This window comes from Clarias gariepinus, chromosome 20 (assembly GCF_024256425.1).
Source record: "Clarias gariepinus isolate MV-2021 ecotype Netherlands chromosome 20, CGAR_prim_01v2, whole genome shotgun sequence".
Classification (NCBI taxonomy): domain Eukaryota; kingdom Metazoa; phylum Chordata; class Actinopteri; order Siluriformes; family Clariidae; genus Clarias; species Clarias gariepinus.
The window spans coordinates 19,436,056-19,451,708 of NC_071119.1; the positions used below are offsets into that span (position 1 = coordinate 19,436,056).

Sequence of the window (15,653 nt, forward strand, 5' to 3'; positions counted from 1 at the left end):
TAACTGATTAATAGTTCATGGTGTTGATTATCAGCTTGACCTTTTCTCGTTTGGAATAGTACTACAGAAGAAGTACTAGAGTGCTTCCTCTTGGCACTTACTCAACTCATATCATGATGTAGTGGAGGTGTGAAACTAAAAGGCAGCTCCTTGCGATGCCATTGGCTGGGTTCTTTGTACTTTTTTTTCCTTGTATGGCCAACAATTCTGATCATGCACCAGTTCAGAACAAATGTAGACTCCCAACTTCTTTAAACTCTTTTTCTACTCCTTGAAGGTAAATTTATGTAACCAAAGAAGATCAGGCCTCATTCAAACTGGGTAGCCATTAGGGCCAGTTGACACTTGAATTGGAGGGTGATACGATAAAAGAATTTGTCTCTACAGGTCCTAAGATTTACGCGTATTAGGCTAGAACTTATAAAATAGTGCTGCGTGTTAAGGAGATAACTCAAACGTATGAATGCTGTCAAAGAATCAACTCGGTTAAAGAACTGGTAGAAAACTACATTTAGGGGTCATGTGAGGGTTTCCTTACTATGCCGCAACACACCGTCATTCGCAAAAAGAATGGGTTCCTTTAAAAAAATAAAAAAAAACTCTATTGTTGCTTATGACAAAAGGTGTTTCATGGCAGGGGTGGAAAACTTACCTTTTTAATACATAAAACAGGTTGTGGAGGAAATGGATTTTAACCCAATATTAAAATGACCGTTTTCATGCCTGGTTGTGGGTCCCAGCGCGTCAGCGAAACGTTTCTTTGTAAAGAATGTGTTGGAAAATTTTAAATATGTGATGGATACATTATGGCCTTATGATATAACATGGATTTACACTTCGTTCTACCCTTGTATTCTGAATTGCAAAAGAGAAAGAAGTTTGATGATAAATTCATCTTCCCTCATGATAAAAAACATTTGGTTATTTTGGATGATGTCATTTTGGAAGCCTCTGAAAAAAATCTTGACACAGTATCGGCATCATAGAAACATGTCTATTTTTGACTGAGAACATTTTTCACAGAGATAAATACAGTACAACACTCAGCACACACTTTGTTGTATTTAAAAACCCATTTGACAAGCTTCGAATGTTTATATTAGCCAATGAGCTTATTTCAACTGCTTTGATAGATACAGTTAGTGAAGCATCATTATAGCAAACTGCTGGACATTATAGCAAACTGCTGGACATACTGTTTATTGTCCTAATTTGCACTGTAGCAAACTAGGATCATGTGATTGCAGCGATCTAGGATTGTGCGATTACCATGCAAGCAGCTGCAAACTTGCAAAAATATTACGGTTCATGTTGACCCAGCTTTCGATTTCTACATAAATTATGGCTACCCCAGGTCCATTACAAACTATGCTATTTTAAGAGTAATTGAGTTAGCTAGTGGTTCTGGGTTTTAATTGGCTTCCATTTGCAACTGGTACCCAAGGAACTGCATCTCTGCTTGAGGAATTCCCATTCCCCCTTTTACTCTTGACTAATAAATAAGTCTTCATGTCCTTCTGCTGTCCTGACATGTCTATAAAAAGACAGGAATTAGATCAAAAGATCATTACTGTATGATATATCAAAGGATCTAGCATGTTAAACAAAATATTAGTACTACATGAATTAAAGATTGATAGGGTACTTACCAAGTCACAGGGCTTTACTGTAGTAAATGTCCTGATTTTGTCATTAAGGCAGTATCTGTGCACCCTTATATCTGTAATAGATTATTAAGTGTTTTTGGGGCCCCTATCCTAACCCTAAACCCGAAGGGCTGGTTTATTGAGAAGAAGGAATAAGGTTTTGACCTTGGTACAGTAGTACACTGCTCTGTAGTAGTTCAGAGATGCTGTCATAGTGGTAATGTGTGGGGAAAAAGACCAATCTTTCCTGCTAAACACATCTCATGGCTTCCATACTAAGCAGGCGTCACTGTCTGGGATTTTTACGTAAGTGGACCAAATGAGGTTTCGGATCGAGAATTCAGAACATGAAACAATGCCTAGGCTCTCCAAATAGAGTCTATAGAGCTTTGGGATGACAGGGCAGTGGTTTGAGTCAGGACAAAAAAGAGAACTCTACTTGCTGAGTGTCCATGAGGGTGAGGTTAAGGTGTTGCAAGCATAGAGTTTGTGAAGATGGAGTTATTGGTATTGTTGGGACTCCAGAAAATACAAAGACTATGCAGGATGAACCGGAGGTTACGGGTTGGTTGGAAAATATAATACAGCATCCGTTGTGGGAAAACTTTTGCAGTGCAAGTTTAGGCATTTGTAGATCCTCTCTCGCAAGGAGAGAAAGCTGTCTGGAAAGCTGTTCCACAGTGATGGTGGAAATGATTGCTGTGTTTAAGTAGACAAGCTCCTTTACTGTGAGTATAAGGGTGGGGAGGTGTTGCTGTTGTGGACAAAGTAGCGTCCCCGGAGATACTGCAGATCTAATGATGGGTTTTATGTGGGGTTTGGATAAGTCGTGGAGAGGAAAGCGGGTTAAAATTAATGTGAAAGTATATTAGTGAAATAGAAAAACAAAGCCAATGGCAAAGAATAAAACAATCCTTATGAAATAAGCCCAAGGCATGGTGGACATTTATCAGTAGGTGTAGTGTAGAGCACCTTATAGTTGGCAACTGGTTTAGACATATGGATTTTGGAGACTTAAGGCGGCCATATTGTCTGCACTCATTATTCATTCACAAAACATGTCTCGATAAAATGTCCCTAGTCCAATCTGCCAGCAATCTTGAAAGTCTGAAATACAACAAACCTCTTCAAGTTCTTTATACCTTGTGAAATGATTTGAAGTCAGCAGAAAATTGAAGGCTTTTGGCAGGATGTTAACATCCTAAAATTAGAACGCAACTCTCACCACATGTAGTCCCTTTATTCCTACCTTTGTGTTCCATTAGCAGCTAGCTGCAAAGAAAGTGATTGTGTTGCTCTTATCTGAGAGCTGTGAAGGTTCTGATTTATAATTTTTTTAAGGGGTCTTTCAGTACAGTGAGCACCAAAGACAAGATGAAACTAATCCTGTCGTTTCTTTTTGATTAGGCACTGTGAGGTTCTGAGAACGAGAGCTTTGAGACCGTTGCCTGGAAGAGAATGATATTTTAATTACAGAATGGACTGTACTTCGTTCCTAACCCTAGCATTTTCCCTCTTCCCCTACACACACTTAATCTAAGGAAGGACTGCTGATTTTCTGATTGGTTTATTGGAAGCTGAGAAAACACTAAAAACCTACAAGATGTGGTTCTCAGGTACCAAGTTTGGGAACAGTTCTGAGGATGTTCTGTTGTTATTTAAGGTGTAACTTCACTACGTTCACATTACAAGCACATTACAATGGCTCAGTTCAGATTTTTTGGTAAGATCGGATTTGCATATCCTGACGGTTCATGTTCATGATGATACAAGTGACTTTTATCTCTTTATCTTTTAACTCTAATGTGGACACGTCTGTTCCTTGAAACGGCACGTGTGCCCACATTGTTGCGCCTTTTCTCATGCAATCTGGGTTAAAAGACATTATATTTCTTGCAACCACTCATTAATTTTAACCAAAAACATGCTTGGGAAATTTCTCTGGAGGACGCAAGCATGAGTCGGCTGTACTATGTGTTTGAAGTCCAGAAGAAGGAAGAAAGTCTTGCTTTAGCTGTTTTAGTGTCAGAGATCACCCTGGCAAAAAGTCACATGAATTCCAATCTGACCATTCACTTTCAAGTGACATGACTATGCATCGGACGCATATCCGATCTAGGACCGCATACAGAATTGACTCAGATCTGATCCGGAAAACATTTGACTCAGATCTGTGTCACATTAGGGTAAAAAAAAAAAAATCAGTTTTGAGCCACTTCAGGTTGGTAATGTGAACGCAGTCTTAAAACTAGCAAAGCAGGTGATGGATTGGACGGATGGCTTCAGTGATGGATTTCTTGTTGGTTTCTTATGCTCTTCAGGTTTAAGAGTTGAATCACTTTGTCTGGTTAGCGTATTGATTAGATGTCAATACTTTAACACAAATGCAGTCGCTGTGAGCTTGGTGTACAAGTTTAATTTCCGAACGTTGACCTTGTAAAAGAGTCTGACTTATTTCCCACTTGCATTAGTTAAAGCCTTCTTGGACTGGGATTTGTTGAGAAAATGCAGGGTTTCCTTACTTCTTTCCTTTTATCTCTAATCTATGCAGGATCCCGTGGAAGCTAAATGGATTCGCAGACAGAAATCACGTTTAAATAGAAACTTTGTTCAAGATCAGGAATTTATTTAGACAGGGAAAAAAAAGCTCCCACTGCCAAACAGTTATGTGTGTGTTCCATAAGTATTTCAGAGAAAAAAAAGCATTTGAGTGAGCAATGGCCTTCGGGAGTTGCGCCGAACGAAATGCTTTTTTTTTCTGTCCCCCACACCTCTCTTAAGAAGTGTTTGCTTGTTTTTTCGGTTATCTCGTTTTTTCTCTTATTTCCTTTCTATTATTTTTTGCTTTGAGTTCAAACTCTGACATCCATGTCTGCCCCAGGATGTCTGTCACAAACTGCAGTCCAACCTTGTGACAATGATTTTTTTCCTTCCCGTGCCTTTTTATGACCTCGTTTTTTCCTTTCTTTCTTTTTTTCTGTTCTTTCCTTCAAGGTCTGGCGCACCTGACGTTAAACAGCCAAGGTATGGGTTTGTTCTGTTTTTGCTGCTCTTTTTTACTTTTTTTTTTTTTTGGGGTGGGGAACAAAAAAAAAGGTCCCTTTGCCCAAACTTTTCCTTCCCAGCTCTTCTATATAAAAAAAAAAATCCATCCTTTTCTTCCCGCTCTTCTTTTCCCGATTCACAACCTTATCCTCCTATCCCCCTTCCTCTTCTTTCATGTTCCCTTCCCTTCATCTTGTTGACTTCGCCCTGTCCGTCACTCTCTTGTCCTGTACTCTGGCCTTTCTCCCGAAGACGCGGCCCTGACCGGATCTCTCCCGACAAAAGGTAATGCTGTTTTTTTTCCGTTTGAAATGATGATATGCTGTGAAATGTCATCCACTGCTGAAATGTTGCTTCTCCGAATCACTGAACTGAAGGACGAGTGTTTGTGTCCAGAATGCACAGAGTTTGTGGAAACTTCTCTGTTGTCATTCTCATTGTTTGGCATCATTAGACAGTGTCTAGCTCTTTCCCCTGTTACCTACAGTATACTCTTACAAATGCAAGAAAAAAAAAAAAAAAAAAAAGAATATATATATATATATATATATATATATATATATATATATATATAATAAAACTGATTGGTTTGCACTCACTACCATCTGTCTAAGGAATAATGTCCTGTGTGCTGATCTGATTGTAATTGTAACCTGTATTGCAGAGCTAGGAAAATGTTTCCTTGTTCACACCTCATCATCTGACCTTTATCTGTGATTCTGATTCACATACTGACCTGTACACCAGCTCCTAGCCAAGCATCTCCTTTAACAATGAAGCGATGAAGGTCATGTGTGCAGGTATTTGCTTGCGTATGGAGAGACATGACCTTTTTACCACACTCTTCTCCTTCTCTTGTTCTCTTTCCACCATCTGTGCTACAGTACATACAGAACGCTGCAGAACGCTTTCACGGGACACAGTGTACAGCATTCAACTAGGCTTGGTTGATTTCATATTTTTCTCTGATTACGAATGACCTTTGGAGATGATCCCCCTTGATGATTTATTTGACTAAAGCTAAAACAATCCGACAGCCAGAAAATGTCCGAAATCCCACCAGTTTGTTCTCTCATCTGTCTACAGAGACATTATGCTACAAGTGGATCTTTACTGGCTTCCCAGGCTCTATATAGGCACTATATAGTGCCCTTCCGTAACCCTAGTAGCCACTACCTAAAAATATAATAATAATAATAATAATAATAATAATAATAATAATAATAAAAGTCAACGTAAATGGTCTAAATTCCTTGAAAATTTACTGTTTGCATCTGCTGCAAATCCTTACATTTTGCAATAACATCACTTTTTCCTCTTCTTCTTTTGAATTTATGGGGTGATTGGTGCATTACTGCCACCTACTGGACTGCAAAAGTAGAAGACTGGCAGTAAAAGATCATCATTTTTTTTTCATAATGCAAAACCTAAAAGAAATATAGCTGCTTGAGACAAATCGGATAATAAACAATAAAAGTTTCTTATATAACTACTCTTATGCAACTGACAATATTAGATAATTATCTTATCTATGTTACTTTATTTATTAAATTAAAATGGATCAAAAAGTGCAATGCCCCAATCTATGCTCCTAAAATTAATACATTTTCTCTTTTGGAAATGACATCTTAGCAAATAAAATGATATTAAAATGAAATATAAGATTATTAAGTCAATTTCTAGACATCCTTTACTATTTTAAGCATACCTTTTTTGGTCTGTTGGCAGATAATTTTGCTAACATTAAGCAATTATTCTCTAGGGGAAAAGAATGCACATAACATGCATTGCTCCGTGCTTGTAGTGCTCTAAACTACAATGCATCCTGAAAGTATTCACAGCGCATCACCTTTTCCACATTTTGTTATGTTACAGCCTTGTTCCAAAATGGATTTTTTTCCTCAGCATTCTACACACAACACCCCATAATGACAACATGAAAAAAATTCACTTGAGGTTTTTGCAAATTTATTAAAAATAAACTAATCTGAGAAATCACATGTACATAAGTATTAACAGCCTTTGTTGAATACTTTGTCAATGCAACTTTGGCAGCAATTACAGCCTCAAGTCTTTTTGAATATAATGTCACAAGCTTGCCACACCTATCCTTGGCCAGTTTTACCCATTCCTCTTTGCAGCACCTCTCAAGCTCCATCAGGTTGTATGGGAAGCGTCGGTGCACAACTGTTTTAAGATCTCTCCAGAGATGTTTAAGTTTGAGCTCTGGCTGGGCCACTCAAGGACATTCAGAGAGTTGTTGTCCCGCTGAAAGATCTGAGGTCAAGAGCGCTCTGGAGCAGGTTTTCATCCAGGATGTCTCTGTACATTGCTGCAGTTATCTTTCCCTTTATCCTGACTAGTCAAACAGTTCCTGCCGCTAAAAAACATCCCCACAGCATGATGCTGCCACCACCATGCCTAACTGTAGGGGTGGTATTGGCCTGGAGATGAGCGGTGTCTGGTTTTCTCCAAACGTGATGCCCGGCATTCACACCAAAGAGTTTAATCTTTGTCTCATCAGACCAAAGAATTTGGTTTCTCATGGTCTGATAGTCCTTTAGGTGCTTTTTCGCTAACTCCAGGAGGGGCTGCCATGTGCCTTTTAGTGAGGAGTGGCTTCCGTCTGGTCACTCTACCATATAGGCTTGATTGGTGGATTACTGCAGAGATGGTTGTCCTTCTGGAAGGTTCTTCTCTCTCCACAGAGGACCTCTGGAGCTCTGACAGAGTGACCATCGGGTTCTTGGTCACCTTCTTCCACGATTGCTCAGTTTAGATGGCCGGCCAGGTCTAGGAGGAGTCCTGGTGGTTTCGAACTTCTTCCACTTACGGATGATGGAGACCCCTGTGCTCATTGGGACCTTCAAAGCAGCAAAAAAATTTCTGTAACCTTCCCCAGATTCAATCCTCGAGACAATCCTGTTTTGGAGGTTTAAAGGACAATTAATTTGACTTCATGCTTGATTTGTGCTCTGACATGAACTGTCAACTGTGGGACCTTATATAGACGGTGTGTGCCTTTCCAAATCATGTCTTTCCAATCAACTGAATTTATCACAGGTGATTGAACCGATTGACAATCACAGAAAACCACAGTAAAACATTTTAACATTTTACAAAATACTTTACAAAAGGTAATGATGATCCCAGCCAAAGTCACGACTGCGAACATTTAGCCAGTGGAACGCCTGATCCATGAAGATCAATGGATAAGCTATTTCCACATGTTTGGTTCATTAAAGGAGTTCCTGGGAGGCCAGCAGGCAGTCTGATCATGACTGGTGTAAAAAAGTACCGTCTTGACTTAAATGCCTCTCTTATATTATATAATTATTAACATATAAATAATTTCGCGTATATAATAAATATCTATAGTTTGTACTACATTTATTATTATTATTACTTTTACTATTATTTTTATTATTTAAGGAAAGTTTTTGAAAATTAGCAGACCATTTTTGTTTCCTGGGTCTTGTTCCCACATTCTCTCATTTTGAATCACAGCAACATTTCGCTTTAATCTTTTGTCCTTATTGTGCTTCCTCGTATTCCTGCGTATTCACTCTCTCCTTCATGTCAGCTGTTTGCTTGCTTGCTTGCCTTGTGCTTCAACAGACCAAAGCAGTCAGAAAGTAATTGGACATGCTGAAGGAATTGGAAATCAGGAATTTAGAATGTATTCCTATTTCCCATACGACCTCTTTGTGTGCAGTTACCTGAGCCTAAGTTGTTATTCCAAACCACGCTGATCTTCTGATTGTCAACTGGTTAACATTGGCTTTGCATTCCAGGAAGTCTGAATGCAGTGAGAGGCGGTGGTTAGGTCATAGAAGCATTTGATGATCACATACAGCTGGGCTCATAAGTATTTGGACACCGAAGCAATTTTTGTCTCTGTACACCAGTGGATTTGGAAAGGAATCAATCAAGATTAAAATTCTGACTCAAATATAAACTTATATTTAATGGGTTTAACAAAAATGCATTACAGTTGAGGAAATAGTTAACTTATTAGAACTAAATTTTTTATTTATGTAATTTGTGGTACATCAGAGACAACTTATTTGAAAGACAGAAGCATCTTTAGAATGGGCCGAATCATTAATTTGGTAAACTGTTACAAAGGAGGAAACTCAAGCAATATCAAAAGTCCTGGAGATCTACAGAAGACAACTGATGTGGATGATCTATAAGTTCTTTTCATGCACAAGAAAACAATTCTGATGACATCGAGCCAAGTCAAGGACGTAACCAAACTAAGCATGCTTTTCAATTATTAAAGACCACAATTGAGGGCAATAGAAGCACAAACAAGCAGCAACTGAAGACAGCTGCAGTAAAGACTTGGGATAGCATCTTAAAGCAAAACATTGAGCGTTTGGTAATGTCCATGAAATCCAAACCTCAGGCAGTCATTGAAAAATGTTTATGTCTAATAATAATAATAATAATAATAACAATTATTATTATTAATATTATTATTATTATTATTATAATGTTATTGCAATATAAAGCAGAAAGTCTACGCTTCAGTTACATTCCTATTGTGGTAATGTTTAAAAACAAACAAGCAAAAAAAGTGTCCCTGTCTAAATAGTTATGGACACGATTGCATGTTTTGGATTCATTGTAATCTGTCCTAAAGTGAATGATGCATAGTTACTTAATGAACATATAGTATATGTGTATAGTGCTTTTTTAAGGAACATAATCATATATATATATATATATATGCTAAGTTGGGCTTGGTTTGTATAATATGTTATGAACAATATTTACTGTACATTGTAGAATATTAACAATACCTAGCCCATGCTATTTCCAGTGTGTTGTAATATATTATACCACCTGACATTAAGCTATAAAAAAATTTGAAAAGATATCCACGGTTAATAAAAATCTGACTAAAAAAAAACCTCTTTTTAAGTTTTTTTTTTTATTTTTTTTTTATGTATGCCCTAACGTATAACACAATGCATTTCTTATCTTTTATTGATATACACTTCTATAAAAATGTTTTTTTTAGTTATGACTGTAATCAGTAGTATACTGTATATAAATATTAATACATTTGTAATGTTATATGAATACATAATCTATTTAAAAAACCTTATTGAGCTTTTAAACTACACCAGATGTTATAGCATAAATGCTATATAAAATACAATTTATTCATAAATTGGAAAAAAATTCTATTATTAATAGATTATAATATTTTATTATAAAATACATTAATAATGTTGAGTTGATTGGTGTTTTTAATCAAACCAAGCATAATGCTAAGCTGTATAAGACATTATTTAAGCTATATAACATTCCAAATGCAAATTTGCACTGACTGCACTGGAAATACACAATATATAATGCATAAAGATTAGAATCTATTTTGGACATACAGTATACTGTAAAAATTTAAAGTTCTATCCATGTAGTCCAAATCAATTGTACATGCTTATGCCAGATTTAACATAACATTTCAATATAAATAGTATGTTTTAACACATTATACATACTGTATATTTGACTGCACAATTAACGACGTAACTTTTACAGGTGTAGATTTAAGTTATATAATGGGTTGCCAGGTATTATAGCATATTCTGTTTGCTTTATAACGTTATAAATGCATTTACAATTTAATTTAAAAACACAGTTTATACATTCCTATACATATAAGCCTATATAAATGATCTAATCGTATAAAATTGTTATAACATTAACTGTATGTGCTATTGTATATAGTGCATTATTACAAACATATGTAACTAAACAATTCCTCTTTTGAATGAAACCTTTAGTTTCTGATAAATAATTCAGATAAATAAATCAGTTGTTTTAATAAAATAACATAACATTTTACAAAATAAAGAGTAATCAAATCTTAAATAAGTTTTCCAATTAAAATGGTCAACCTGCATTTTCGATATTGATCGGGCACGTTTAAGACGACTATAGTGATGGGAATCGATGGGTCAAAAACACAAGTACATTCAATCAATAAAGCTATTTAGGTGTAGAATAAATGACAGGGTTTTCAATAGAGAGCCGATCTATAGTATTATTTTGCCCAGGTCAGCATTTCCACTACTATTGTGTGTGTGTGTGTGTGTGTGGACATTATGTGGGCATTAGCAGAACTTGAGCTGTTAAAGTGTGCCCTGCCACGAGCCATTAGATCAGACTAGGTACCTTTCTGCACATCATGACATTATAGACGTACCACTCACACAGTCCTGGCACACACCTAGTGAAGAAAATTGATGCTTTACGCTTCACAAAGCCTGTCCTTGGTGGGCGTAAAGGTTGAACATGGAGCATCAAGAGCTGATCAGTATTTGTCCTTTGCTTAACCCTTCTCTCTGTGTGTCTTTCTGTCCATCACCTACCGCTCCTTATTATCTCCGTTGCTCATCGCTGCTCTGCCGTTTTAAGTATTAATGTATATCTCAAATTGAACCACCTTCTTTACAGCACATAAGCTCATTGTTCCATCCTAAAATCCCTATTAAACTTTAAAGGGTTGGAAAAGGCCAGAGTTTAAAGCGTCGCTGAAGTGTTTCCGAGCGCGAGCTAAGCTAAAGCATAAATCGATTACAAAGCTACGAAGTGTGGTGATGTTAGCTTGTATCGTCAATGATGCGTCTAGATTTAAGGGGTTTGGTAGAATTTAGAGCTTAAAGCGTAGCTTAAATTGTTAGAAAGTCTTAGTGGTCAGTGCAGCATGAGAAGTTTAGAGAGAAAGAGGGAAAGGGTCTAAGAAAAAATATATACTGTACACTGATCAACCCTAAAACATTAAGCCTGATATTGTGCCACCAAACAGCCCTGGCTTCTAGAGGCATTGCTACACAAGATTTCTGAAGATGTGTGATTAGATTGAGATCTGGTGAAATTGGAGGCCAATGTTAAACATTTTGCCTGCCAGCAAGCTGTGATGAAACCTTTCCATTATGGGCAGCATTAACATTTTCCATCACTTTGTGCTACCTTGGCTTTTCTGTGGGATTTTTCCTAGCCTTTGGTCCCCACAGACATGGGTGAGCCTTGGATGGCCATGATTCTGTTACCAGTTTGCTGGTTTGTAATTGATAATGTTTTTCCATACATGTAGAAAATTAATCATTAGAACTGAGACAGCATGGTGACTTAGTGGTTAGCACTGTTGCCTTGCACCTCCAGGTTTTGGGTTCAATTCCCACCTCAGGTCTGTATGCGTCCTTTTGGCTTTCCTCCGGGTACTCCGGTTTCCTCCTACAGTCCAAAGACGTAGACTAAGGCTGATTGGTGTTCCCAAATTGACCATAGTGTGTGAGTGAGCATGTGAGGGTGAGATTGGCACCCTGTCCACGGTCTACCCTAAGTTTCCTGGGATAGGCTCCAGGCCCCCTGCGACCCTCTATACAGAATGATGCGGTATAGACGCCGTTAGGAGCATTGAGTGGCTTAGTGGTTAGCACTGTGCCTTGCACCTCCAGGGTCAAAGGTTTAATTCCCGCCTCGAGTCTGCATGCATTGAGTTCTCCATGTGCTTGATGGGTACTTCAGTTTCCTCCCACAGTCCAAAGGCATGCACATTAGGTTAATTGGTGTCCCCAAATTGTCCATATGTTTGTGAGTGTGTGTGACCTGTGTTAGATTGGCACCCTGTCCAGGGTGTACTAAATACCCCACCATGTGCCCTAAGTCTCCTGGGATAGACTCCAGGCCCCTGTGACAGGATAAACAGTATAAAAGGTGAATGAAGGAATTAATTAATTTCCCCCCAAAGGTAGTTAATTAGTATTTGCCCAAGAGACTAAATCCTGAGCATATATATATATTTTTTTAATCTTTTATAAATTTCACATTCTCCAAGTTTAGTGTATGAAATGTTTGGATTTTCTTAAAATGTATTGCTATATATTATATTACTACCACAACAACTAAAAACGCTGCTTTTTTAATTGGCTTTAAATCAGGATTTTTCTGCCATGAATCAAGTCCAAAAAAATCAAAATAAGATTTTTAATCACAGCGCTCCTATTATGTAATGAAAATGAGCATCAGTGAGCACTTCTACTCGCGATGCCCTTAGTTCTCTTCATCGGGTGCTCTTCATTTATTACTTAATTCAATAAGCCTATTATATAACGATCTACAAACCAAAACACTCGCTGGGTGACCTCCAGCCTTTGCAGCCTCGAAGTTGATTTTCAGTAGAGGAATAATCTAGGAACGCTTTCCTCAATTCTGAATATCTATTAAATATCGAGCAACAGAAGGACGTTTTTGTCTGGAGTCTGGTAGCAAAAAAAAAAAAAAAAAAAAAAAAGAACAGACAAATCACAGCTTTTTCCTTTCCATTCTGCAGCACTGATAAATGAAACGTGCATGAAGATGTAGACTGGCAGGAAGCATTAGAGGTGTCTGTGTCAGATGCACATTTGTGGCTCCCTGGCACTTATGCACGCGCGCACACCTGTCATAATGCCCTTTGCCAGGTTTCTCTCTCCTATTAACCAACCTAATTTAAGTGTGGCACGAGCCGACTGATGCAAAACCAACTGCTCGGTCAGCTGCCTAAACAAATGACACCCAACCTCGCTTAAGATCAGATCCAGGGCTTTCGGACAGATTGGGGGGGAATGTAGATCTCTAGAATTACTCTAGATTCTTCAATAATTCCCACACCATACATGTACATGCATGCATGCTTTTCTGTATATCAATATATTATTTTTAGTGCTTGGCTGTTACTTTGCATATCTGTTACATATCTGTCTGTCTGTCTGCCTCTCTATCTGTCTATCTGTCTATCTGTTTTCGCTTGTAAATTATGCACCTATTTGCTGTCTATCTACCCCCTTGCCTGTCTGTCTGTATTGGCCTGTTGTTTACACTCTTTACTGTCTCTCTATCTGTCTGTCTGTATGAACGTTCCCTCTATCCACCTGCACACCCGTCTGCCTCTCTCTCTCTCTCTCTCTCTATCTCTGTCTGCCATCTGACATCAGTTTATTTATTCTTTTTGTGCCAGTCTGCTGTCTGTCTTTGTTTACCTGTTGGTTATCCATCTGTTTATCTACCCATTCATCCATCTATCCATCTATCTATCCATCCATCTGCCTGTCTGTCTGTCTGTCTGTCTGTCTGTCTATCTGAAAATATACAAAATTACAGCTCATACAATATCACATGATTTAATAATCCCTGTTAAATGATATGGTTGTGTGTAGTAATGACAGAGGTGAGAGCAACGATAAATAATTAGTGCCTGGTGAAAATGTGCATGTGTGTGTGTTTGTGCGTATGTGTGTGTATATGAGGGAAAAAGAGGGTATGTTTGCTTGGCAGTACAGCATATTTTGGCAGGCCAGTCACGGAATCCTATTGGCAGCCTCACTTAGCGAAACTGATGGAGCAAATCATACTCACTCAAAAACTCCCACACTACACTATGCTACACACACACACACACACACACACACACACACACACACACACACACACACACACAAAAAGCAATTCAAAACTATTTCAATATAGTCTATAACTTTCATATGGTGAATAAGTAATGTGTAAATTAATGCCTGAGATGGACCGAGATGTGATCCAGGGTGTGTTTCTGCTCTCTGCCCATTATTGCTGGACAGCCTGCGAATCTAATATGACTCTGCAAAAGATAATGTGCTTGGAGTAATGGATTTAAAATAAATAAATAAACATATTATATATATATATATATATATATATATATATATATATATATATATAGTCCATTCCAGAGCTGCATATATATACACACACAAGAGTGGGTCAAAAATTATCCGCACTCTGGTTATATCGAAACCTTGGCCGAACTGTCTTATCTTGTCTTCCCAGTCAGGTGTTCATTTGTAGCAACTGCAGTGCAAGCAAAAATTGGATGCACCACACGTGCTTCTTTTTTACGGTCTGATGGTGTACCTGTATCCACAAATGTTTTGGGCAATATGGGGAAAGTGTTTTTCGTGAATAAGTATGTATGAATGGTTGGAGACGGAGCCAGACGTTTGTCCACGTCCCCAGCTGATGTCAAATGTCAGCAGACATTTCTGCCCACACTGTCGACGCTTTTTTTTCTTGTAGTCCTGATCTCGGTTAATCAGACTTACCACCTGTTTGGTCTCCTGCAAGTATGAAGATTCACTTCTGAAGACAGCGGTGCATTCGTAGCTCGCAGCTGAGCCTGAGCGAAAAGCAAGGAGGTTATGTAATTTTTTTTTTACATATTTGTCTTTTAAGTTAATTAAAATAAATTCTACAGCCAGAGTGCGGATAATTTTTGACTCACCCTGGTGTATAAAAAATAACTGAAAGGAAATCCCGATTGCCGGGAATTGATTTATTCCAGATCTTTTCATTAAGTCTAGACACCACTTCCTATTTTAATTGGATAGGTGTATTTACCCCTCTCTGTGCCCTCTGCCCCAATCCGCCTTCCTTATTGTTTTTATCCTTCACCATTGGTATATGTCAGTCCCCAGTTTAATTGAATTCGGCCCCTGCGGCTCTGCGCACAGCGACATTCCGATCGCATCTCTGCGTACCGTAATTAAGGTCGCAACAAGAGGAGAGGGACTCTGAGAGATACGGGCCTTGTGGGACTCTGCCTCGCTGAAGCCGTTTGGGCTGTAGCGCGGCTGGTCCGTGGACTATTAATCACATTGACCCAGTATGAGAGAGAAATGCTCGCTGCTGGATTTACTTTCCTTCATCTTTGGCCTAAAAATGACAGATTAAGTGCTGAACGGGAACTCGGGGTTGGTGTCAGTGTTTCTAGGAGAATTCCCAGAGGGGGATTTATCAGCATGCTGTTTTCCTGCAACACCAGAGGAAGTAATCTGAAAGGCCCAGTGATGTTCAAAACGGTGGGAGAGACACTGCATGCCATTAAGAGTCTTTAAATCAAAATTGTGTCTAAAACACACACTATAATGG

The 15,653-nt window shown here is 38.2% G+C and overlaps 1 protein-coding gene across 2 annotated transcripts in view; it reads left to right on the forward strand.

Moving 5' to 3' along the window:
• Positions 1 to 15,653, forward strand: part of nrxn2b (neurexin 2b) — a 703,577-nt gene that overhangs the window by 191,799 nt on the left and 496,125 nt on the right. For both annotated transcript variants that reach the window (XM_053479498.1, XM_053479499.1), the window contains one exon: positions 4,641 to 4,670. In XM_053479498.1, coding sequence (XP_053335473.1) covers positions 4,641 to 4,670 — 30 coding nt within the window. The remainder of the gene's footprint in view (positions 1 to 4,640; positions 4,671 to 15,653) is intronic.